Genomic DNA, 24,810 nt, shown 5'->3' on the forward strand with positions numbered 1-24,810 from the left:
GCACCTTCCGCTGGCCCAGGGGGAGGGCGGGAGGCATTTGGAAGCGGGAGGAGGGTTGAGGTGTGGTGATGGGGTCCAGCTTAAGGGCACTCCGAGCCAGGAAGCGCTGACGGTGGCCTGGCTGGATTTCAGGTAGACCTGGTGGACTGGGTGGATAACATGTGGCCCCAGCACTTGAAGGAGAAGCAGACGGAAGCCACGAATGCCATTGCAGAGATGAAGTACCCGAAAGTGAAGAAGTAAGACTGCCTGGCTGGCGGCGGGACCTGGGAGGGGGTGGCTTTCAGCCTTGTGGGGGGCGGGGGCTGGAAGTGAGCCTGGGCTGAGGCCATGGCCCTGCGGGGTCTTTGCTGGGACGTGAGGGCTGGGGGTCCTTGGTGTGGGCAGGTTGGCATCTTGCTTCCCTGCAATGCAGGGGCTCTGCATTCTGTTCCGGGTCTGGATTCTCCATCCAGAGAGTTCTTTGGCCTCCCTGCCAGCTCTCCCTGGGGGGATGTGATCTGAAGAGGAGGAAGAGTAATGGGAATCATCTCTGTGTGCATCTGTGTGTGCGTGTGTGTGTGTGTGCACGTGCGTGTGTGTGTGTGTACTTGTCAAACATTCGTCTTCTCCCTCCAAGTGACAGCATGTCCTGGGAGTGGATTTTTAGGGGTCCGCCACAGACCCTTTACTTTTGACAAGGGCTGGGTAGGGGTCTGGTATTTTTTGCTTCCCGCTGTTGAGACCTGGGACCTCTGATTGAAAAGAACCTTTCCTGAAAAAAGCCAGGGGCCACTTCCTCACCAGACATTCCTTAGAGAGACGGTGCCCTCTAAGCGGGAGGTTGGTGGTGGGCTGGGAAGGTGGCCACATCTAATTGCAGGGACATCACTACATGTGGTGTGACCAGCAAGTCCTGAGACTGATTATTTAACATGGGCAGAGGTAGCTACGAGCACCTTCCATGTTCTAGGACTTGCGTGGCGGACCCTTGGGATGACAAAGTCACCTTGGGGCCCATACCATCTCAGGCCCTCTGTGTTTCCATCTTCAAAATGAGAAGGAGATGCTGGTGGCCCAGGCAGAACTATTGCTTTGGGCTTCCTAGAAGAGTTGGCTCTGGTGACTCCAAATCCATTAGCATCTCTCTGCTCAGCCCCACTGCCAGGAGTGACCCCAGGAGCTTAAAGGCTGTGAACTTTTCATTCACTCAGCCCTTCATTCAGTGCATATTGAATGCAAATTCTGTGCCAGGCTTTGTAAGGGAGGCCAGCACGCTGGCCCTGGGCTTCTCAAGGTTTTGCTTTCAAACTCTCTCTCTCTTTAATTACCTCTCAGACATTTTTTTCTACCCTCAAAGCTGAAGCTCCTTACACCCCTTGGATCTGGGCTGCCTCAAAGGGAAAGATTGGGCTCAAGGAGGGGTTGGTAGGAGGGTTTTCAATTCTGTTTTGTTCCGATCCGATCACATCAAAATTTATGGAGCCCTTGGAACAGGGAAGTAAAAGATGAACAGGACTAAAAGCCCCTACCTTCTGGAGAACGTGCCATTAACGTGAGGGTAAGGTGCAGCTCTCATCCTAGGCAGAGGGAAACAGGTTCCCAGAAGGCAAATGGGGAGAGAAGGAATCCTTTCGGGCTGCTGGCATCAGGAAATCATCTTGGAGGGGATATTGACCTGGGCTTTAAAGGACAGAGGAGATGGGACGGGAGTGGGGGAGGGATGGCAGTAGGCAAGTGCCAAGGTCCTTGATGGAATCACGGAGGCAGAGCTTGAGGAAAGAGTGTGAGATTCAGATTAGTGAGAGACAGATCCTGACCCTCGTTGATTGAGTGATTGATTGATTCAGCCTATAAACTGAACATCTGATTTGTGTTGGGCACCGGGAATAGAGCAGGGAGAAAACCAGATGAGCTCCCTGCCTGCATGGAGCTTACAGTCTATTCAGGAGACAGATGTTAATCCAACAGTCAGAGAAACAAATGGAAATTTGCAGCTGTGATGAGGCCACAAGGCAGAGACCCTCGGTGCTATGGGAGCATGTACCGGGGGATTCACTGGGTTAGGGAGTGCAGGGCAGGCCACCCTGAGCTGCAGTCTAAAGGAGAGAAGAGTTAAACTTAAGTGAAGAGACCTGGGAAGAGCTTTTCTGGCTGTGTGCAGAGAGCCTGGGATGGTGGGGAGGGCTGGGGACAGGACGGGCCTGAAGGACTTGCCAAAGAAAGGCCAGTGGGGCTGGAGCAGATCAAGGGAAGGTCAATGGTGCAGGATGCGGGGTGGGTCAGGCTGACAGGGCCTGACAGTGTCATAGTGAGGGGTCTGAATTTCTCCTAAGAGCAGTCGGAAGCCTCTGAGATTTTAAGCAGAGAGGGTATGTGTTCAGATTTGTATTCTGCAAATTCTGCAGCTGCCGTGTGGATTGAAGGAGGTGGGGGCAGACTGGTATGAGGAACCACTGCATCATCTAGATGAGGGTTAGAGGAGAGCACAGGACAAACAGGGCATGTATTTAGGAAAGTAAAATAGACAGCCTTGGGTGACAGATTTCAATTAATATCTACTTTGCCTCTCTGAGATATTCAGTATTCTACACTTTATTGAAAGATTCCTTTAAATAGTAAGCTCTGTTAATACGTTGAGAATTCTATCTAATTACCAGAAAAAGGCTCACACACAATTTCCCAGAACCACATGTCTTGGACATATTGGTTGGACTATGTGGCAAATAGATTTACAAACCCTGTCAGTGGCCGTGGGAACTTGTTATAGGATTTGAACGTTGTTAGGAAGGAAATTGTCACCTTGGAAGTAGTCCACTTGTTCGGCTGAAAAGAATGCTGATTTCAGTTAATAAGCAAGGTAAAAATCCCATGATGATGAAGTCCTCTGGGATCATAGAATGGTTCTTTGGAATTTAATTAAAACGACACTTTCTAGAAATCACAGAGCCTCCATGCTGGAGGTGCCTGGAGAGTGGAGACAGCTGAAGGGCCACCTGAACTGAGGGTTTGCAGGGGGGGCGAGAGGAGGGTTACAAACCCATGACTGACTTCTCCCTGGTTCCAGGATTTATGTCGTTCGATCATGGTGAGGGGGTTAGGAATTTTAATGGGTTTTGGTTCAGTTATTTAAGACAAGGGGTGGAGACAGTTGTCGAAGGGGTAGTTGCAAATTTGTGGGAGACAAAGATTTCTAAAGAGTATACTAGTGTGGGAGTTCCCGGGCTGTCCATTGGTTAGGGCTTGGTGCTTTCACTGCTGTGGCCCAGGTTCGATCCCTGGTTGGGGAACTGAGATCCCACAAGCCTCATGGCGTGGCCAAAAAAAAGAAAGAAAAAGAAAAAGAGTATACTAGTGTATTAGTTACCTCTTGCCGCATTTACTTTGTATTTTGTGCAAGACGCTCTCCTAAGTAGTTGGTAGAATACAGTGAATAAACAAAGTCCCTCTTCTCACGGAGCTTGTATTCTGGCTGGGAGAAGAGACAGGCCAGCAAACAAGGGAATAATATAATTTAGGAGGTGGTAAGTGTCATGAAGAAGCAGGATAAAGGGAAAAGATGATGACAGGGTAGGCTGAATATCAGCTGTGCCAATGCATTTCTGCCACGGCCTCCCCCCCGCACCGCCCCTAATTTCTGCCCCACAGAAATGTTTTGGCTGTACAGAATTATTTGTCTTGGAAAAGTCCATAATCGTACAAACAGTGACAATGACTTGGAAGTACCCCTGTATTAGTTGTTTATCGCTGCATGACAGATTACCCTAAAACTTCACAACTTAAAAAAATTTATGTCTTAGCAGCATCAGCTCACAGCTTCTGTAGGGCAGGAATCTGGGTGTGGCTTAGCTGGGTGATTCTGGCTCAGAGTCCTGAATGAGCTTGTGTCAAAACTTAGACCTGGGGAGTTCCCTGGCTGTCCAGTGGTTAAGACTGTGCTTTCACTGCCGAGGGCCCAGGTTCAATCCCTGGTCGGGAAACTAAGATCTCACAAGCTGTGCGGCACGACAAAACAAAACAAAACCCAAAACTTAGGCCTGGGCCTCAGTTCTTCACTATGTAGGCCTCTTCATAGGGCTGCTTGAGTGTCCTCATGACATGGCAGCTTCCTGCCCTCCGCCAGAAATGGTTTGAGAGAGAGCAAGGAGGAAGCCACAGTGCCTTTTATAACCTAATTTTGGAAGTCACATACTGTTTACTTCTGCCATATTATAGTAGTTAAAAGCAAGTCATGAAGTCTAGCCTGCACTCAAGGGAGGGAAATTTGGCCCTGTCTCTGGAAGGGGTGGGGAGCTCTCAAAGACTTTGTGGACAGGTTTTAAATCCTCTGCAATCTCCTGGGTCTATGACATGGGCACACCTTTTTCACTTAGGACCGTTGGGTATTTTAACACATTCCAGAAAGAAATTAGTGAGTCTTTTCTGTTCTCACCTGCTCCTGTAGCCCACTGGACTTGCAGAAATGAGGTTTGCTGGTGTATTAGAGATATACAGTGGACTCACAGAGCTCAAAAGCCCAGCCAAAAGGGGATCCCATGTAAAGCCTACATTTGGCCCCCCAAAATTGAAAATTGACTGCATTTTCTTCCCATGTGCTTTCTGGAGTGTGTGAGCCTGAAACAGGATGAAGACAGGCACTGGGATGACCAAGTTTCGGGGCTGCCTCTGTCACTCCCTGAGCTATGGCAAAGCTTTTGTCTCCTCTTAGAGACTCAGTTTTTCCCTCTACAAAGCGGTGATCCTGTCATCCCTGCCCTGCCTCCCTCCATGATGTGGGGAAGATGGAGCCTGCAGTGGATGTGAAATGTGGTTGGGATAAGATGTTTGTCTACGTGGCCTCCTGTAGACACACAGGGTCTGCAGCTGCCATTGGAATCCTGGCATCCTCTGCTTTTTAATCTACCTTCCCTCGCATTTGCATAGGGCATCTCTACAGCCGATATTTACCGGCTCACTCTCATCAACCGCATTTGCTGGCATCATAAATGATCGTCCCCCGTGTAATGTATCACATAGAGAAACTGACCTAGAGAGGCTGCTGATGTCACATGTGGGCCACGCCCCAGACCCTGGTCTCTGGATTCCTGGCTTTTCCCTTCTACCTCGAAAAGAAGAACAAAGAGAGCCAGCCTTTCCTGTGGTGCCATGTATGGCCCCAGGTGCTGTGTTAGACACTCAGCACCCAGATCTCAATGATACTGGAAGCAGGTTACTATCCCCATTTAACAGACAAGGAAGCTGGAAATCATAGTGGTTCAATGCAGTAATGGATAGAGCAGCTGAGTGTAAGACAGTAGGGGCTGGTGTGGCTCTGGATAACTGGAGAGGCAGCCTTTAAAAAACATTTTTTTTTTAAACGAGTGCTGGCCAGACCAAGCATATCTAGGGCCTGGTTTGGTCTGTAAGGGCCACCATTTAGAGGTTCCTGACTAGTTTTAACAAATGAGATGCTGAGATCCAGAGGGGGGAGGGATTTGGTCCAGTGTCACGTAGCTGGTTAGAATAATTATAGGGCTGTTGCTTGGTACTGCACTTACACAGATGAATCTGGTGTGGTCCCTGCTCACAAGGATCTGGGCGTCTGTGACTTAAAAAGTCATATGGGGGAGTTCCCTGGTGGTCTAGTGGTTAGGATTCGGTACTTTCACTGCAGAGGCCCAGGGAACCAATCCCTGGTCGGGGAACCATCCTGCCTGCTGCGTGGTGCAGCCAAAATACAAAATAAAAAAAAAGAGAAAAATAATATGTCTCCCATGTGGACAGCCTGATCCCGTTGTCAGGGCCTTCTCCTCTCTGAGTTCATTTAATTCAATGACTGGTGCTCAAATCCAAGGTCGGGGATTGTCTTTGTCATTACTATCTTTTCTTTTAAATAGGCAGAGCATACATAAGGTAAAAAATTTAACCAGTTCCAGGGAGTTTACAGTTTAACCTCACAGCAGGCCATCAGGGAGGTACTAATGGGTGAGCCATCCAGTAAATGACACAAGGAAGCAACACCCTGGGCCAGGGTGTTGACCACCTTTAAATGGCTTTATGTTCAGTTCCCTAAAATGGGGATTATTAGGTTGTTTTAAGGATAAAACGGTATCATGCATGTAAGCAGCTATTATTATGAGCACTTGATAATTGGAACCTATTAATAATGCTGGTTAGCCCAGGGAATGGGATTTGGCCAAAGAATGGAGAAGTTTGATTTCTGCCCCTGCAGACACCATACCACCATCTCCTGGCCCCCCTTGTGGTTTATGGGGGAAGGGTGGGATGGGAAGAGGGCTGTGGTCCTGATGAGCGTGCCCTGGAGGGGGGACTTCTGATTTGAGCTGGACTGACGTCTTCAGTTAGTGGTTGAGGTTTGGCTGTAACCTGCACACTCGGCTTCTTGAGATCTTGGGATTTACCAGGGACACCTGGGGAGAAGCGCTGAGAGACTCTGAGACAGGCTGCTTGGGTAAGCACCCCACTACGAGGGTAGTGATCAGGGTGAGTCACCACCTCTGAGCCTGTCTTGCTTTCTCATCTGTAAAATGGGTACAGTCCTGCAAATGACCTTACAGGGCTGTTGTGAAGATTGGATTAAGTAATCAAAGTGTTTATCTCAATGAATTCCCACAATAGTTCTATGATGTGGGGTTACACAGCTCCTGAGGGGGCAGGTAGGGGCAGGCGCAGGAAAGAGCATCTTAGGTTGCAGATGAACGTCAGGTCACCTCCCTGCCCCCAGGGCGAGGAAGCTGCTGAGAGAGGGGAAGTGGTTGTCCAAGGTCACAGCTAGTCTGTTTTAGGGCCAGAGCCGCATCCCTGATCTCTGGGCTGCCATACCCGGGATCAGACAAGCCCTCCACCCCCTGGCACTGGTCCTTTCTATAGCTTTGCCCCGAGGGGTGCGTTTCAGGAAGGTGGTTTTGCTGGGTCGTCGCCTTCAGCAGCAGGACGGCGGCCACCCTCCCTGAAAACGGGCGTGCGGGAGTCCCCGAGCGCCTGCCAGTAGAACGGAGGTGGGGAGAGCTACCCTCGTGCCCCCACCCAGCCCGGGCGAGGGGGCGGCCGTGGGCGGCGGCGTCCCCTGGCGCTGGTCGGGCGCGCTTCCCTGTCGCCGCCGCGGCCTCCCTCTGCCTCCCTGGCAGCCGCCGTGCCGCGCGGGTGTTCAGTTTCTGCGCGGGGATGAGCGCAGGTTGCGCCCGGCTCCCCGAGAAAAGAACGAAGCGAACGAGGTCTCCGCGGTCCTCGACAGGGGCCTGGCAGCACCGTGGAGGGGGCTCGGCTCTGGTCGCCGGGGCCGGACGAGTGTCGAGCCTCAGCCGCCAAAGGGGACGCCCGGGAGCCGCGCTGCAGTCGAGGGTAACCGCGGGCGGGGCCGGGCGGGCGTTCCTGCGCTGCGCCCCGCGGGCCCGGGGCTGCCCGGGAGCCCCTCACTCCTTCGGGGCGCACCGGGGCGGGGTGTGGGTCGCCTCCCTCCCGCGGGCTGCACGGCCGGCATCACGGAGCCGCTCTTTGTGTCTCCCGGGGCTGCGTGTAAGTGTGTAACGTGTGTGCACGCGCGCTCGGCGCCTCCAGCCCCGTCACCCGGTGCCAGCTTTCCAGGTCCCCCTCCGCGAGACCTTTGCCCGAGGGGACGCCGCCTGGGCTGCCGGGGGAGTTTCGCTAAGTTGGAGGGAAAAGGGAGGGGTGGGGCTGCCCCGCCTCCCCAGACCCGAGGCAGCGCCCCAAAGTTGGTGCTGCAGGTGCAGCGCCCCCTCCTACCACGCTCCTCCCCAGCCAGCCCCGGCCTTGGGAGGTGGGAAGCCCCCAAAAGCTTAGGTCGCGGGTGCGGGGTTCTCAGGCGCCAACTTGGAGGGTGTCCTACACAGATGCCGCCTGCGCCGTGAGTGGGGGTGTCGAGGGGCGCGGCTTTCCGGGCAGGGGGCGGCCGAGGCGGAAACCAGGCCGGCTGGCCGGCCGCGGCGAGAGCTTAGCGGCCGTGGCACCGAGCCGGGGTGCCCATGTGACTGCGGTGTGCTTTGGAAGAGGAAGCTGTTAGAGGTCAGTGCAAAGGCGTCACGCCAGAGCGAGCGAGAAGCAGGAGTGAGGGGGGAAACGCGGAATGAGTGCGGGGCAGGCGAGGAGGCAGGCGGGGTGACGGCTGCAGGGGCCCGGGACAAAAGCCGCCCCGTCCCAGCTCCCCTGGCCACCCTAAAGCGTGCACTTGCCGGGCAGGAGGGGCGGTCCAGGCCTGGCAGCCAGGAAATGAGGGACATGGGAGGAGGGGCCTTTCATGGAGAGGCGGGGCTGGAAGTGGCGCCCCCAAGCTCCGAGGGGCCTCGGAGGGTGCTGGAGGGTGACTGGGAGGGGAGAGCAGACGCAGGCTCAACTTGGAGAACTTTCCCTTGTACGCAGCAGCCGCAGCTCGCAGGGATTGCGTTTCCGCGTGTGCTGGGGAGGCTGGAACTGCGGCAGGAGATTGGCAGGTTGAAGGTGGACGACCTGTTTGGCCGGGGAGACTTGGGTCCTGGAGCCCAAGAGCCCAAGAGCCAAGCTCCTCTCCTTTCTGCTTTGGGCCCCTGGGTGGGTATCCAGCTGCAGACCGAAGGAGGCACCTCGCCTTTCTCCACCCCACAAACACTTAAATTGTTTTCCCCAGACTGTGTTCTGCTCAGGCCTGGAGGAGGTGGAAACCAAGGTTAGATTAAAGAAAGAGAAGAAGAAAACCGAGAGGAAGAGTGGTTTTAGGAAAATGAGGACTAATATTTTGAAGTGGTGCTTGGAGAGAAGAGGCCGGCGTGGTCCATGGGGGGTGGGGTGGACTGGGGCTTTTTAGCAGGCCCCCTACCCCTCCAGTTCCTTGGAGAGAAGAGAATCACCCAGGCCTTCAGAGTGGGGACCTGGCTTGGGTGGGCCGGGAGGAGGCAGCAGGGTGTGGAGGCGGAGCCGGAGCCGGAGCTGGGACTTTAACAACCCCAGCGCCAGCAGCACAGCCCGCGCCTGTCTTCGTGACAGGGCTGCGTCCTGTGCTGTCAACTACACCCCTCCGATGGGGTTGCTAGGCAGCGGGGCTCTGATGTGCAGGAAGGCCTTCTGATTTGTCAGCCTCCTGCAGACACATGGTTAAGGCTCCTTCCAGCCTATCCGGAGGAGGGACGCGGGGCACGCCGCGTGCATACTGCCGAGCCCCGGGTCCACCTGAATGTGAGGTGCAAAAGGCAACCAGAGGGAGGGGGCGCCTGGAACCCTTCAGCCTCCTAACCAGCTCAGCCCACGTCCCCCCTGGCCCCCACCATTATCTCCTCTCAGGCTGCTGGCTCCTCCCTGCCCGACCCCGCCCCATTCCTCTCCTCTTCCCAAACCATGGAAAAGCAAAGTGCAGCGGGGAAAAGCGGTCAGTGGGGTAAGCGTGTGTATGCGGGCCTCCGGAGGTGCGAAGGTGTGGGAGCATGAGCCGTGGGGGACTGCCCCAGCCGTGCTCTTGTGGCTTTTGGGGGAAGGGGTGGGTGAGAGGGAGGGGGCCCTGGCACTGCCGTCTGCCAGGCCGGGACCTGGAAGCCTGTCTGTCCCCTCTCCTCCTAAGCTCTGCGCACCCCTAGGAGGGCAGCAAGTAGAGGGAGGAGGGAAGAGGGAGGGGACGGGTGAGTTCCTGTAAGGAAGGGTGGGTTGTCTGGCAGTTGCTAGAGCTTAGAAGGGGGCCTGCTGGCAGGTTTCTTCTCCCAAATGCCCTCCCTCTGTCCAAGCCGCTCAGGGCCGGGCTCTCCCTCTCTGACTCCTTCCCTCCCTCTCTGCCACTCCACCCCCCCCACCCCGAGGGTCTTGATTGCTTTACTTTTTTTTTTTAGCAGCTTTATTGAGGTACAGTTCACGTACCATTCATCCACTTAAAGTGTACAGTTCAATGTTTTTAGTATGTTTACAGAGTTGTGCGACCACCATCAATTTTGGTACATTTTTGTCACCCCACAATGAAGACCTGTACCCATTAGCAGTCACTCCTCATTTCCTCCCAACACCCCCAGCCTCTGGCCACCACTAACCTGCTCTCTGTCTCTGTAGGTCTGCCTACTCTGGACATTTCATACGTGGAATTATACACTGTGGTCTTTTATGGCTGGTACCCTTGTACTTCCAGCTGCATTGCTTACTTTGCAGTCATTTGCAGTTTGCCTTGCCATTTAACTTTCCCCGGGTCGCGCTCCCTTAAGAGTGTTTCATCCTCAATGGCAGGGGTCTTATGCTTTTCTCTAAGTGCCATGCCTAGCTCTGGGCTGGACCACTGGTTGGCTCTCAGTACATGATTGTTGAATGAGTGAGGAGATGAATGGGGACTAGTAATTGGCAAGCTATGCAGGTGGTTTACAGCTGAATTCCAGAGGGCCCAGTTGCTGCAGAGGGGCCTGGCAGCTTGGGAGAACTGCAGGTATAGGAGCTGGAAGGAGCAGAAATGAAGCCTCTTGCTTGGGTAGGAGGCAGGGGTGGGGCAAGAGTAAAAACCGTCTTCGAGGAAGGAACCAAGTGGCCTGTGGGTTGCCAGCTCTCTCGCGGGAACCTGAAAACAAAAATGCCTCTCCCAGCCTTGGGGGCAGGTAGCCAATGCTTGAGATTCGCCACCTGATCACAGGGGCTTCCCCCATGGGGAACTCCGATTAGATTTGGGTCTTAAAAAAAAAGAAAATTCCCCAGTGTCAGCGTTTATAAAAGGGCAGCAGGTCAGGCATCTCTGAAGCTGTTTGCTCGCCTCCTGTGATTCAGGCATTGAATTGTTTTTCTGCTTCCCTGCCTCTGTGCTGCAGGTACTGTCTGATGAGCGTGAAAGGTTGTTTCACTGACTTCCACATCGACTTTGGAGGCACTTCCGTTTGGTACCATGTTTTCCGGGGTGGGAAGGTGAGTTGAGTCTCTTCAGATCTCTGTACATGCCTGGCTGTTTGTGCATGGAGGGGCTCGCTCACCTTTCTGCTTCTGCCCCCGCCTCCAGCCAGACCCCACCCTGTGAGGACTTTCTCACCCTCTGTCTTCTTCTGGAGGGAAAGATCAAGGTCAACTCCTCACCCTCTTTTATTCTTCTGGAGGGAAAGGTCAAGGTCAACTCTTTTGCATCACATCTGGTCACCCTTTCACACCTGCTTGCCCAGTCCAGTGTCCTACGCATCTTGGGCCAGATTAGAACTCCAGATGTGGCTCCCAAGAACCTCCAGCATTTCATTTCCCCCAGCTGTAATTTCAGCTCCAGCACTGGGACCTTTTAACTTAAAAGTCTAGTTGCCTGCAAGAGCAGTTTACGTGAGGGACAGACATCACCCAGAGAAAGGACGTGAGGCATGTGTTCAGGGTGCTCCTGCTGTGTCTGCTCCTGTGTGCATGTCCACGTGGGGACATAGGGGTCCCTGCATGGAGGTGGGTGCTCCTTGAGAATACGTGTGTGCTGCCCTGCTCCTCTGGGTCTGCGTGTGCATTTGTCTTAACCGAATGTGTTGGAAGAAATTCCGGGTAGGAAGTCATCCCTCTTGGTTCCAGATGTTTTTCCTCCTTCTCCAGAGCCAGCACAAGCTGGTTTTATTTATTGGGCCATTTTATCCTACAACTTAGGAAATTCCCCTTCTTTTGCTTCCCCCACCTCCCTGACAAGCCCACGGCTCAGGAGAAAGAATGTTCCACTCAGTCCAGGAAGTCTTCCCACCCTGGTGTTTCAGCTGGAACCGAGATTCTCTAAAGGCGGGCAAGGGGTGTCCCAGAAGGGCGATACAGCCTTCCCTGCCACCCCAGAGACCCTTTGGGCCTGGGCCTGGAAGGGTCTCCGGGGATGTGTCCTCCCCCATCCTCCCTGCTCCCAGGCAGGTGGGGCTGTCTTCTGGGTTGTGGCAGAGCCTGGAAGAAATCAGAGACTTTGGCCTGGATCTTTAACTGATTGCTTCCTTTTCCTTCTAAGATCTTTTGGCTGATTCCTCCAACCTTGCACAATTTGGCACTGTACGAGGAGTGGGTGCTGTCAGGCAAACAGAGCGACATCTTCCTGGGAGACCGTGTGGAGCGATGCCAAAGAATTGAGCTGAAACAGGGCTACACATTTTTCATCCCTTCCGGTAGGTTCCCACGAGGCTGCCACTGGGCTCTTAGCAGCCTCCTGTTGGCGGGGTGGCCTCAGCCAGGTGTTTAGGCCAAGTGATGGGGTTTCTCTGGGCCTCCTTGCCCTTGGCAGTCCCTGAGAGAAGGAGAGAAGCAGGCCTCAGGCTGCAGGGAAAAATAGCCTCTCACATCTTACCTGTTTTTTCCTGCCTGTGGGCTAGAATTCTCTCTTGGGGAGAAAGCCTCCTGAGAGCCCTCCCTCAGGGGAAGTTTGAATGCCTTCCTCCAAGATGTCCTGCTGAGATTTCTGAGGGTGAGGATGAGGGTGGTCCTGTGGGGAGGGGAGGGGCAACTTGATCCTGATGGCTGGGGAGGGGAGAAGGGGGAGTTGGCCCAGGGGAAGGGGTAGAGGGGAATGCGCCCAGAGTGGCAGCTTCCTTCCTGCAGAACAAGATGAAATGTAATTGGGATCAAGGTCAGTTTCTGTACTTGGACTCGCCCCTTTAAAAAAAAAAAATTAACTACAACTATAGCAGAGGGCAATAATTAAGAGCATGGGCCTTGGGGCCAGAAAGCCCCGCCCTAATTCAAATTCCTGCTCTGCTGCTTACAAGCCTGACTTCCTGGAAATGACTTAATCTCAGTGCCTCAATGTTCTCATCTGTAAAATGGAAGACTTCCCAGGGTGGTAGTGAGGACTGAGTGAACCGAGACCTATTTGCCTACAGCTCCTGGGAGATGGGCTGAGGGCTTTTGGCCAGTTACAGGCTGAGTCACTAGTGGATGTGGCAGATGACCTGGGAATCTTAGGCTGCATTTTAGTGCAAGTGTTTTACCCAGCATGAGGGAGGTGACAGTCCCACTGTATAGAGTGAGAGGGTCAGGCCACATGTAGGAGACTGTGTTCCTCGTGGGTTGTAATGACTTACCCTCATGGGTAAGTCAACCTCGAGAGAGAGAAGAGTCTGGATACCACATCAGGTGAGGTGAATTTGAAGGAGGAATTGGGTTGTTTTACCCAGGAAGTGAAGGTGTATGGTAATGGCCATTGGCCAGTTGAAGGATCATATCTTGGAAGACAGGGTATAGCCAAGTGGTATTGGAATGAGTTGCTCTGCTAGGCACTGAGTTCCCCGTCACTGGAGGTACACAAGTAGAGGCCATATGCCAAGGAGCCTGCAGGGAAATTGCCACTGAGTGGAAGCTTGGATCTTAGGGTCCAAGGCCTCCTTTGAGGCCACTAAGATCCATTGGATGGAGAAACTGGTCACACTTAAGTTGGACTGGAGTTGGCCTTGGGTCTGGACATCAAGTCAGTGTCAACTGAAGGGGGAGCGGTTGTGGTAGCAGTTCCCACCATGGGGATGGGACCTGCACACGCGGGCTCTTCTAGAAAGTTGGGCAGAGATTTCACTATTAGGGAAGTTTGGGATTTGGAGGTGGCGGGGTTTAGTGGGGGTGACTTTGTTGTCAGGGCCCCAGGTGCATCCTTGGAGCTGCTTGACTCCGGGAGGGGAGGGACCGCTGCTTGGGACAGGAGGGAATTGTAGTTGGTGGACAGCATTTAGGGAGCACAGCCTGGAAGGAGGTGGTATCCTGCAGCGTGTTCAAGGCCACTGCAGGTGTGGGAAGATTGGCCCTGGTAGATTCAAAGGGAGGCTGGCGTGCGCTTGGCCTTGCTGCCGTCTTTGTGACTTTGGGCTGATCTCTTCCCCTCTCTGGGCCTCAACTGTCCCATCTCTACAGTGGGGGCAGGGTGAGGCTGAACTCTGGGATCCTCAGGCTCCCTCCCAACTCTGTCCCCTGAGTGCAGGCCTCCTTAGCCTCCCTGGGAGGACAGGCGTTTTTCTCGCAGGGCCTTTTTCAGAACCGAGAGGTGGCCCATTGCTTTCCCCCGATCTGGGATGGGAAGGGTGTTAATTTTGGTGCCTTAAGCAAGCTGGAAAAGGTCTCAAGAAGCAGCATCTAAGCCCCAGCAGGGGTGTGACTGTGTGTTGAAGGCAGGAAGAGGGGACGTGGATTTGAACTGCAACTGGTAGGAGTCTATTTAGAATTCAGAAAAGACTTTTGGCCCTAACAGTCTTGAGTGAGACACCAGGATTTTTTTCCTGGATTTTGGGAAGCAAAAAAGGGACAGTTGGAATTTGTCACCTTCTCAAGGGCAGGGTGTACATGTGGTTCCCAGACGTTGATTTCATGAAGTTAAAAAAAAAAAGGTGGGAACTGATATCAACGTTATTATCTTGTAGTTTTGCTAAATATGGGCACTAATTTAAAAAACAACCTGTCAGCTACTTTTGCTGATGTTTCATGAAAGGAGGACTATTCTGACACTAAAAAAGATGGGAGTACATAATTCCAGAATAAAGGACAGTCACTACTTGAAATTTGATGGGTTTGAGTTTATGAGAATCTATGCCATCTTCATTTTTCTTATTTTGTTGTCAACCAGTGAAAAATAAAGGACCAGAGTTTTGGAGTCACTGAACTAGCTGAGCATCTTGGGTCCTCACACCCTCTGAACCAGACACACATCTGAGATTTGTGGTAGCTGGGATGTGGCTTTGGGGAGAGAGCCTTGGGGAATCCCGCCACTGCACATGAGCTTTTGGGTGTGGAAAGTGGAGAATCTAATTCTGGCATTTCCCACCTCTGATCTGGGTTTTCACCTCCACAGTGTGACCTTAGATGTGCCCTATCTCACACTGGCCTCAAGCTTCCCCATCAGCTCTGTGAAAGCTCGTGGATGCCATTGGGTTAGGAAGATTTGAAGTGTCACAGTATCTTTGTGAGACTTGGTTTATCTTTTTCTTCTTTTGTCTGAGGGTGAAGGGGTTGGGTGCTAGCTATGCTTCAGAGGTGGTGGTTCTTCAGGCCTTGGGCAAGTCTGAGAAACAGTAACTCCTAGCTATTTAACAGTATAAATAGGACCTGACCTCTTGGACCTGAGATGATCTATCTGTGAAATGGGTACAGAGCAGAGACGGGCTGGCAGTGAAGCAGGCTGAGGTGGAGGTGCTCTGGGAAACTGGGGAATTGCTGCTCGGCTCCAGCCAGTTAGGGCTGGAGGGCCTGGTGGGCCCAGCTTCTCATTTTTCTGGAGAGGAAAGCACTTCAGATAGCCTTGTGAAATTTCCCCATTTTTAAAAAAAATTTATTGTTTTATTTTTGGCCACATTGGGTCTTTGTTGCTGTGCGCAGGCTTTCTCTAGTTGCGGCGAGCAGGGGCTACAGTTAGTTGCGGTGCACGGGCTTCTCATTGCGGTGGCTTCTCTTGTTGCAGAGCATGGGCTCTAGGCACATGGGGTTTAGTAGTTGCAACACATGGGCTCAGTAGTTGTGGCTCGCTGGCTCAGTAGTTGTGGTGCACAGGCTTAGTTGCCCCGCGGCACGTGGGATCTTCCTGGACCAGGGCTCGAACCCGTGTCCCCTGCATTGGCAGGCAGATTCTTAACCACTGTGCCACCAGGGAAGCCCGAAATTTCCCCATTTTGATAACACAGGTGGGTCAAACTGTACATGTCCCTGGGTCTGATGCAGCCGGTGGCCTGGCAGTTTGGGCCCCTGGTACCAGCTATGAGGTCCCAGAGAGGAGAGGCCATCCTGGCTTCATCCTGGCAGCCACAGTGCCCAGCCCCAGGCCTGGGCCAGCACAGGGAATTCGTGGATGCTCCTGAGGGCCGTGGGCCTCTGTGAGGCACCCCTGAGTTCTGGGACCTTTGGGTTTATCCCTGCAGCAGCCACACAAATGTGAGTCAGGGGCCTTTTCATTCCGAACCCTGAGCGTTTGGGCTGTGGGTCAGACACCATGTGCCCCCGCGGCCTTCTCGGCCCTTCATGTCCCAGAGAATACCCGTCAGTTGGTTTTGTGGGTCGCCTGATTTCCTTTCGTGGCTGGATCTGTCCCTTGTCACGTGGCCTGATAGCCTCTGTTGTCGCCTTCATGTTGTTGGAGACTCTGGCCTGGAAGCAGGAGGTAGATGCCAGCATCCTCGGTGCAGTCACCAGTCTGGGAAAACTTGCTCTCTCGTGCTTCCTGGGATGCAATGAATGAGTATCGGGAGGGTGGATTCAGATGGGGCTTCTGAATGCTTTATTTCCACTCCCTGGTTCTTCCGGAGGCAATTGTTTATTTAAAAAACTTTTTTTAAAAAAAATCTTTTTACTTTTTTTTAATTTAAAAAATTTTTTGGCCGCACTGCACTGCATGTGGGATCTTAGTTCCCCGACCAGGAATGGAACCAGCGCCCCCTGCGGTGGAAGCGCCGAGTCTTAACCACTGCACCACTAGGGAAGTCCTAGAAGCAAGTGTTTAAGTAACGGAGCAGATGTGAGGAGGGCTGGGGGCAGGGGCTGGGCAGTGACTCTAATCCAGGCCAGGCTGCCTGACCTACCTGCGAGGCACCGGCCTGGGGAGGAGAGGAGAGTGGAGAGAAGCTTCTAGAACCCCTGGAATGTCAGTACAGATTCCCTGCCCTTCTCCTTGCAACAGCACCTCTCACATCAGGGGAATAGATGTAAGTCAAGTGAGTCTGCGTTTCCAGAAGGGAGAGTCCGGGGCTGATGAATGCAGATTGACGAGGGTGCCGTTCTTTCCAAAGCCCTCGTGATGGACAGGACTACCACAAATATCAGCGGCAGTTGCTTACACGGTTTGAGTTCTTACAAGGGAAGCAGTGGTCTTCTTCATTTCACACGGGCACTTGGAAGCCAGGAGAGGGGACAGGCAGGTGCCCCAGGCCACGTGGTGAGTCAGCACTGGGGACAGTCTCCAACCCGGGCCCCTGGACGTGGGCTTTCATAGGCATTAGGTGGGCATGCGAGGAGCAGAGGAAAGGGACCCAGGAACCTTTGTCCCATTCAGGCTTCACCCTACCATGAGCATGTGCTTGAAACCAGGCTGTCCTAGGTCCCAGTCTTAGGAAATGTTGCTTGAATAATGCTGATGGTGGTAACAACAATAGTAATAGACAGTGTGGCTCCGCTTGGTGGAAACAAAAAAAAACGTACAGTTGAGAATATCAGCTGGTACACAGCTGAGGCGGAGAGGCTGAAGCAGATGTGGAAAACGGGACTTGTTTTTTTTGTTTTTTTTTGGCCTCGCCACGGGACCTGCAGGATCTTGGTTCCTGGACCAGGGATAGAACTTGTGCCGCCTGCAGTGGAGGCGCGGAGTCTTAACCACTGGATCGCCAGGGAAGTCCCGGAAACCGGGAAACTGGGACTTTAGAGGCGCAGCCGCACTGCTGCACGGGGCAGGGCAGGGGGCAGGGAGGTGGTGGGGAAGGAGCCCAGGTAGCCCCGCAAGGGCACACCTGGCGGGCAGAGCGGCAGCCAGAGCTGTGGGCGGGTAGCCGCAGAAGCAGGTTACATAAAGCCTTCGCTCCTGTGCTCCTGGCTGGCGGGTTGCCCCTGCCCGCCCCTGAGCGCCACCAGCTCTGTCCCACCGATTGTCCCCAGCAGGGGAGGGCCCGCCGCCCAGAGTGTTGACACAGATGCCAGCAGTGGCCTCGCAGCCTCCGAGCTCTCTTCCCAGGTGGCAGCCCGGCTACCGGCAGCCGTGGCCACCCGTGGCTGCCCGTGACTCAGGGCTGGCGTGTTCGGCTCACCGAGGAAAGAGGCTGGAACTGCTCCCGCTCGGCGTGGGCGGGGAGGCCTCTATACTTTGCCTCCGAGTGAATGAATTAGCCTCAGGGTTATGGAGAGGGCTTGGGATCTCAGGTTGCCCCCCTGTCTGTCCCCTTTCCCCTCTGCTGACCCTCTGTCTTTCACCGTGAGTCCCTTGGCCTCTGCCTGTCCTTGTCTTCGCCTCTGTCTTTCTTGGTTCCCTTTTTGCCTCCCCTCCGTGTTCGCAGGCCTGTCTCCCGGGACTCCCAGGCCTGTGCTAATAAGCCTGTGATGTAGCGGCAGTGCAGCATGGCAGTTAAAAATGGAGCCGCTGTCACTCACCTGCTGTGACATCATTCAGCAAGTGACTTCCTTCTCGGAGCCTCGGTTTCAGCACCTGTAACTGGGAGTGGATTATAATGCCACCCCTCCCCTCGCTCTGCACTGTCCAGTATGGTAGCCAGGAGCTGCATGGAGGACTGTTGAACACTGGACACACATTCAGTCCATCGCTGAAGGAATTAGGCGGCTTGCTTTGTCTCTAGCCTTCATGGACCAAGCGGAGGCCAACTCCCAGTCCTTATAAGTGACTTCACTTTTCTGTGGCTCAGCCTTCTCGTCCGTAATTTGGGGGTGAACGTCGCATGCACCTTGGAGGGATCTTGTGAAGATTAAATGAGAGGAGCCCTGTAAAGCCCTCAGGCCAGTGCCTGGCACAAAGGTAGTCCTCAGTTATCCTTCTCATGATTGCAGTGCCAGCCTTTGGGCCAGGAGCTCAGGGAGATGAAAAAGCCGTGCCCCAAGGTGTTAATAAGCTGCAGTCAGCAGGAGAGAGACTTGGGGCAGAGCAGAAGCAGAGCTTCTGCAGGTGTCATGTGGCAGAGGAGACTGCCTGGAAATGGGCCTTGGAGGATTTTGATGGCACGAGGTGGCTTCGGGCAGAGAAGGCATCTGGGTTCTGGCGGGATGTCATGACCCTTAGTTGTGGCCCCGAGCAATCCTTGACACCTCCTGAGATGGACGGTCGCTGGGATGATGAGGAAAAGGCTTAAGGACATATGAGTAGCCTGAATGAGGGGTTTTCAGCTCCCTGGCCTGCAGGGGAGAGGGACAGGGCCTGCCTCTCTGTTGGCTGCTGCAGCCAGGTCCACTGTAACACTTCATCACCAAGGTCTTCAGGACAAGGGGGTTGGTCTGCAGTTGCCCAGGACCGACTTGAGCTAGCCAGGGGTCACTGCCAGCAGCAGTCAGTGGGGCTGCGGGTCTGGGTCCTCTAGGCCAGCCAGGACCTCAGCCCTCTGTGTCAGGCAGCCCGAGCATCCTCCCTCTGGCCCTGGGTGCTCACCTGGGCCTCCTGTGCCCTCCTGCATGTGGGCATAATGGGGGCCCCCAAAGGGCCAGTGGCTGACCCTCTCTGTGCCCTCCCCACCCCAGGCTGGATCCATGCAGTCTACACCCCCGTAGACTCTCTGGTGTTCGGCGGAAACATTCTGCACAGCTTCAACGTGCCCATGCAGCTGCGGATCTATGAGATCGAGGACAGAACGCGGGTGAGGCGGCTTCCTTTTCTTCTCATGGCCACACTGGCCCCCGAGCTCTGCCTGGTGCTTGGGGCGCATGGGACGGTCATTCCGAAGTCCTTTCTGGTCCCTTGTCCCTCCTGCTCCCTGCCTCAAGCTGGGTCTTGGTCCTGGTTCTGCAGGGCAGGGGGTGCCCGCGAGAGCCCCACCCAGAGCCCCGGGAGTTTCTGTTCACCTCCAGGCTGGTGACAGCCGAAACCCCCTGTTGAAGAGGAAGTATCTCTTGAGAAAGCACCGTGAGATGTCAGGAACCATGCCTCTTCCTTCTTCCCACGTGTATGAAGGGATGTGAGGGAGTGGGGGGATTTCATGGTTGTTGTGGTGGTGGTTTGGAGTGGGGGGCGGGGGGCTGGACCTTGGAAGGTAGGTCAGGTCTTGACCATGTGGGGGCCCCAGATGTGATGTAGGACCCTGAGGAAGCCAGTGTCTGTGAGTCCCCCAGGGACTATCTGAGTTCTGCCTCAATGTCTGCTTGTGGCTGGCGGGGGGGCGGTCCCCTTTTCTCCTTGATGGTTTCTCAGACACTGCATCCCACCCCCAGCCCCATGCCCTAGGAGCAGGGGCCAAGGCTCAGATACCTGACAATGGGCCCTCTGCCGTGCTCTGTTCCATTCCATGAGGTTCCTCTGAAAAGCACTGGCTCTTCCTTGCTGGAACTTGACCCAGTGTCCCCAGGCATTTGAGACAGGTCTGAGAGTGGGAAACTGGTGCAAAAAGGGCCTACTTCTTCTTTTCTCTTATAGTTCTTCAAATATTGCTTCTGTCTTTCTTTTTTTTTAATTGAGATATAATCCACATACACAGAGTGCACAACTCAGTGGCATTGAGCACATTCACAGTGCTGTCCAGCCATCATTTCTAATTCTAAGACATTCTCATCACCCCAAAGAAACCCCATACTCAGTAGCAGTCACTCCCCAGTCCCCCCTCCCCAGCCTCTGGCAGTCACTGGTCTGCTTTCTATCTCTATGGATTTGCCTGTTCTGGATATTTTATGTAAATGGAATCATATAAAATGTCCTTTTGGTCTGACTTCTTTCACTTAACATCGTGTCTTCAAGTTCATCTACGTTGTGGTATTTGTCAGTGCTTTGTTCCTTTTTATGGCTTAATCATATTCCATTGTATGGATAGACCACACCTGGTCTTCTTGGGCTTTGCCTTGGAGTTGACTTTTTTCCCAGAGAGGGTTGTCATGCCCGGACCCTAAGGAAACATCTCATAGAAGCAGATGCTCTGTGCCCAGGGTTCATGCCTTTCTTGGTCTTGTTTCCAGGCCTTGGTCTGCATGGAATCACATACATGAGTCAAAGTCTTAGCCAGTGTGTATGCATCTGACCTTTTTAATAGCCCCAGTGTTGAGGGACCTCTTCCAAGAGTTTCCTGGGGACCACTTTGAACCATATTCAGTGGGCAGGTAGGTGTGTTAACAAGGTCAAATGCACATTCTTCAGATAGGCTAGTTTGCTGCTGGGATGCCCAGATCCGCGGAGACTGGGTCTTGCTTTGAGGATTTTTGTGCCTCTCTTTTCTGTTGCCTGCCTACCATCCCTTTCCCGGTCTGGCGGGGAGGCCAATCCCTGCCCTGGTCTGGGGGATGCTGCCCTGTGGCGTTCTAGAGAAAGGCACCATTTGGGTATGAGTGGTCATATTATCATCTGGGTCAAGTGTTGTCTGGGACTCTGGCCAACTGTTGTTTGGCCATCCCTGAAGAATGGGTCAGTTTGTGTGTGAGCAGACAAGTAGGTGTGGGATAGAAAAGGAGAAAAAAGTCAAGCCCACAACTTTCCAGGCAATTCCTGAAAGCCAGAGTCAGGCTGGGATTTCTAAAGGCTTCAGCAACTCACTTGGCAGCCGTCCCCCTCCCCCAGGGAATCTGGATCATACATCTCAGTGGATTTGGGCCCCATCATTCCGTTAGGAGCCCGGATCCCCTCCCCTGTCTGTGGGAGGTGGGAGGGAGGGTAATGGAGTAGAACCCCGAGCACCATGCTGAGCTGCCATGGAATATCGCACCCACGTGGAGATGAGTATGGCAGCTCCCCCTCCCCCAAGGCTCACTGTCCCTGTTGTCTCAGTGGGCACCCCATCTGGTTTCCTGAAGCAGGTGGACGGGCAGGGGGCAGGCGGGCAGGCAGGCAGGCTGGGCGGGAACCAGTGGCAGGCTGTTTAATCTGCTTTGATTTCTGGTCTTTGGAGAGGGCTTGGCTACAAGGCCCAATTGTTTATGTCTTAGGAGCCAAGGCAGACAAAAGATGCTGGGAAGAGAGAGCACTGGAAGCCAGATAAAATGCCAGGGCTCCTTGTCAGCTCGCTACAACTTAATTCTTTATATCCCTGCGAGCTTTCTTAAGAAGGTTATGGCCATTTAAAAATAGTTTTTCAAGAGTCCTAAAACATGGCTTTGCTTGGAAACCAAATGCTGAGGGTGGGACAGAGGAAACTGTCAGTCTCTAAGCCCCATGGTGTGGGTTTGTTTTAGAAAGATAATTTGCTTTTGTGGCCCAAGGTGGGGGACCTCCCCATAGAGACCAGGGGAACCCCAGTGTTCTCCTATGTGTAGGAAGCATGTCTTGCTCTCATGATTTGAATTTTTCTGGGCTGCGTGATAGGTGACTTTACCCTGCTGTCCATAAGGCAAGCACGCACAGGTGCAGGCGTTCTGGGACTGGGGGGTTTTTCATTTCCCGACCCCCTTTTGTAGATTAAATCTTTCCCCTCTCATTCTAAAGATAAGCAGAGGGGTGAAGAGCTACACCAAAGAATGGTTGTGTTGCATGTTTATTATTTGAAGATAACATCTCGACAACTCTCACTACATATTTTTAACTCCAGTTAGCTTGATAAGGGATAGGAATGGTCCAATTGATCATTAAACTGCCATCTCTCTTATATTTATCTTTTTTTTTTTTCCCCTAATGGCTCTAGTGAAAGCAGCCTTCTCAGGAAAGGTAATGCCAACATGCCCTATTCCCTCTCAGCCAGTGAATCTATTTGGAAATTGCAAATAATTTACCCTTCCTCTCACCTTTCCCCTACCATTGGATTTTTTTTTCTTCCATTGGCTTTTTTTTTTTTTCATTGGTTTTTTTTTTTTTTTTCCAGGAGAAAAACAAATTTTAAGACACTTCCCACCCACCCTGATATTTTAGTTTTTCAAGTCCTTGAGACCTGGGAGTTGTAGACGCACCAAAACATCTTTGGTTCTGATCTCCTAAGGTCACTCAGCTCTAAGAGGAAGGGCTTAGGCCAGGTGCCACTCAAATGAACCTTGGGGAACTCAAACTGACCCCTTGAGACCCACTGATAGATTGATTACCCACCCCCAGGCTGGGAGCATGGCCTGCTTTCTGACTGCCTTGCCTTTCGGTGAACAACTCAATTTGATGAGGCTCTGAAGCTGTCAACAAATAATGTTGAGCAATCGTGTGTTTAATGTTCCCAGGCATGTGGCTGAAACCTTTTGAAGGCGAAGGGTGGAAGGCGACAACCTGTTTGTAAGTCAATTCTTTGCAAGTTTTGTTCCCTGTGGTGCTCTCTTGGAAAAAAAAAAAAAATTAAAAAAAATAAAACGAAAAAGAATTTGAATTCCTTCATCAGCATTTGTTTTCACCCAGCTGGTTTCCCTTGGGTTCAGCAACAATGAGGGGAGACTTATCTTCCTCTCCTGAACTACAGCCAAAAAAAAAAAAATTTTTTTTTTCCTAACCTAGAAAGATTCTCAGGCGCCATGGTGCCCATCAGGGCAGATTGGCTCAGATGGTTTCCCAAATTTGAAAAGTCAAAAGTAACTTGAGTGTTTTACCAATCAAGTCGGGAGATGTGAGTGAGGGTCTGAGAAGAGGCAGGCCTGCCTGTCCTCAGCCTGCTCTGTAGGTTTTGATGATTTGTTTCAAAATTGCTTGGCCCTTGTTCTGGAGTGGGGGTGGGGCTGAGAACTGCCCCCTCCCCGAACTCTCTTCACAGGAGGACAGGGTCTGCCTCAGGCCAAAGAGCCTTTTTCTCCTTTTCAAACTCTGGAGGACACTGATTCAATGACTGGAAAAAGATTAATACTCTCCCAGCGATAAAACTGGGGTTCTCGGGAAAGTAGCTGGAGCCAAGGAAACCGCTAGATGATGTTCCCAACTCCATGCATCCCCCCGAGGAGCTCAAAAGCATGTGGCGGCCAGGATCTCATTCCAAAGCACACCATCCACCAGAGGCAGGGAGGTCAAATGGACCCAGGACGCAGATGGGAGAAGCGAGGCGCCCCCAGTGTGGGAAAAAGGCCTCGCAGCTGGAAACTGAGTCAGTGGGGCCTGGGGTGGATGGGGAACTGGAGCTGAGACTCTCAGAGGGCAGGGTGGGGGTCTTTTCCAGGTGGGCACTGAGAGACACAGGAAAATAGTATTTTAGGGCAGATGGAGCACCTAGGTGAGCTTGTATTCAATTCGCCTTCCTCCCAGATGTAGAATGTCGCCTGTTGGTTGTGAGCAAAGCAAGGTGGGAGAGTGTGCTTCCTTGACATCCAACTCCCTGAGTTCCTGGAGGACAGGAGAGGTGAGGAGGGGTATCTGGCTCCTGCACAGGTCCCTCAAGGCAGACCCACCCTTGGTGAGAGGGTCCAGGAGTGAGTGTGGACCTGTGGGATCCATGTGTGGCCTCGCAGAAGAGGGCCCAGACATGGGAGACAGGGACCACCTCCCACCACCCATGCCTGCTCGGCATGTAGTTTCTGAAAGGCTGTTCCTGTGCCAGGGCCATCAGTGGTATTTCTTCCTCCCCATGTCTTGCTGCCATCTCATCGGTGTAGACCCCGTGCTGCCACCCATCAGAATCCCCCTGGGGCTGGGCCTTTTCACAGCTCTGATGCACAAAGCTCTCTGCACCTATACTTCCTCCCCTGTAAGAAACAGCCAAAAGGGGATCTCCAGCTGGACTGCTGCTCCAGACCCTGGGTTGTGTTCCCCAGTGTTAGGATGGTCCAGGGTCACACCAGGAACTTGTGTCAGAGGGAGTCATCTGTGGAGATACAGGCTGGAAGTGCCAGGTGTTGTGGGGGAGGAGCAGGAGGTGGACCCCTCTGAGGCCCCACCCCTGTGGTAGGAGAGGCCACGCCCCCTCCATCCTCATTGGTCCGCCTCCTGTGGCCTCCCTCTTTGGGTACTGGATATGCTTGACTGCCTGTCTCTGCAAATGGGTAAGGTTTGGGGTTTGATTTCTGTTTTTCAAGGTGGGAGGGAGGGGTAGTAGAGTCAATGCAAGAATTTTGGAGAACCAGCAAGGAGCCTGTGCCTGTTGTAGCTAGAATCAGGCAGGGGCTCGCATCCGCAGGTACCGCACCCTCTGTCAGCAGGTCAGGGGACAACTCTTTTTCTCTGCATCTCACAGAAGCACAAAGTGGACCCCGTACAGCTTTCCCTGTGCAAAGCTCAGGGACCTTTGAAATGATGCTCTTACATAGGCCTCTTCACCCGCTCTTCCTCCTCATTTGTGCATGCTGGTATCTTGCCCCTTCCAGCACTTCCCTCCAGCCCACCCCCCATTTTTCCTTCCCATCATTTGTGCTCTTGCTAAGATTATGAAAATAACTCCCACCCCCAGGAACTTTCCCCTCCCCCAACCCCAGTGC

General features: G+C 53.2%; 1 protein-coding gene across 1 annotated transcript in view; it reads left to right on the forward strand.

Moving 5' to 3' along the window:
* Positions 1–24,810, forward strand: part of KDM2B (lysine demethylase 2B) — a 121,694-nt gene that overhangs the window by 26,200 nt on the left and 70,684 nt on the right. Inside the window, exons 6-9 of the mRNA XM_024758707.1 lie at positions 133–239; positions 10,737–10,830; positions 11,873–12,026; positions 19,051–19,166. Of these exons, the coding sequence (XP_024614475.1) occupies positions 133–239; positions 10,737–10,830; positions 11,873–12,026; positions 19,051–19,166 (471 nt within the window). The remainder of the gene's footprint in view (positions 1–132; positions 240–10,736; positions 10,831–11,872; positions 12,027–19,050; positions 19,167–24,810) is intronic.

This window comes from Neophocaena asiaeorientalis, unplaced genomic scaffold (genome assembly GCF_003031525.2).
Source record: "Neophocaena asiaeorientalis asiaeorientalis breed wild unplaced genomic scaffold, Neophocaena_asiaeorientalis_V1.1 scaffold77, whole genome shotgun sequence".
NCBI lineage: Eukaryota > Metazoa > Chordata > Mammalia > Artiodactyla > Phocoenidae > Neophocaena > Neophocaena asiaeorientalis.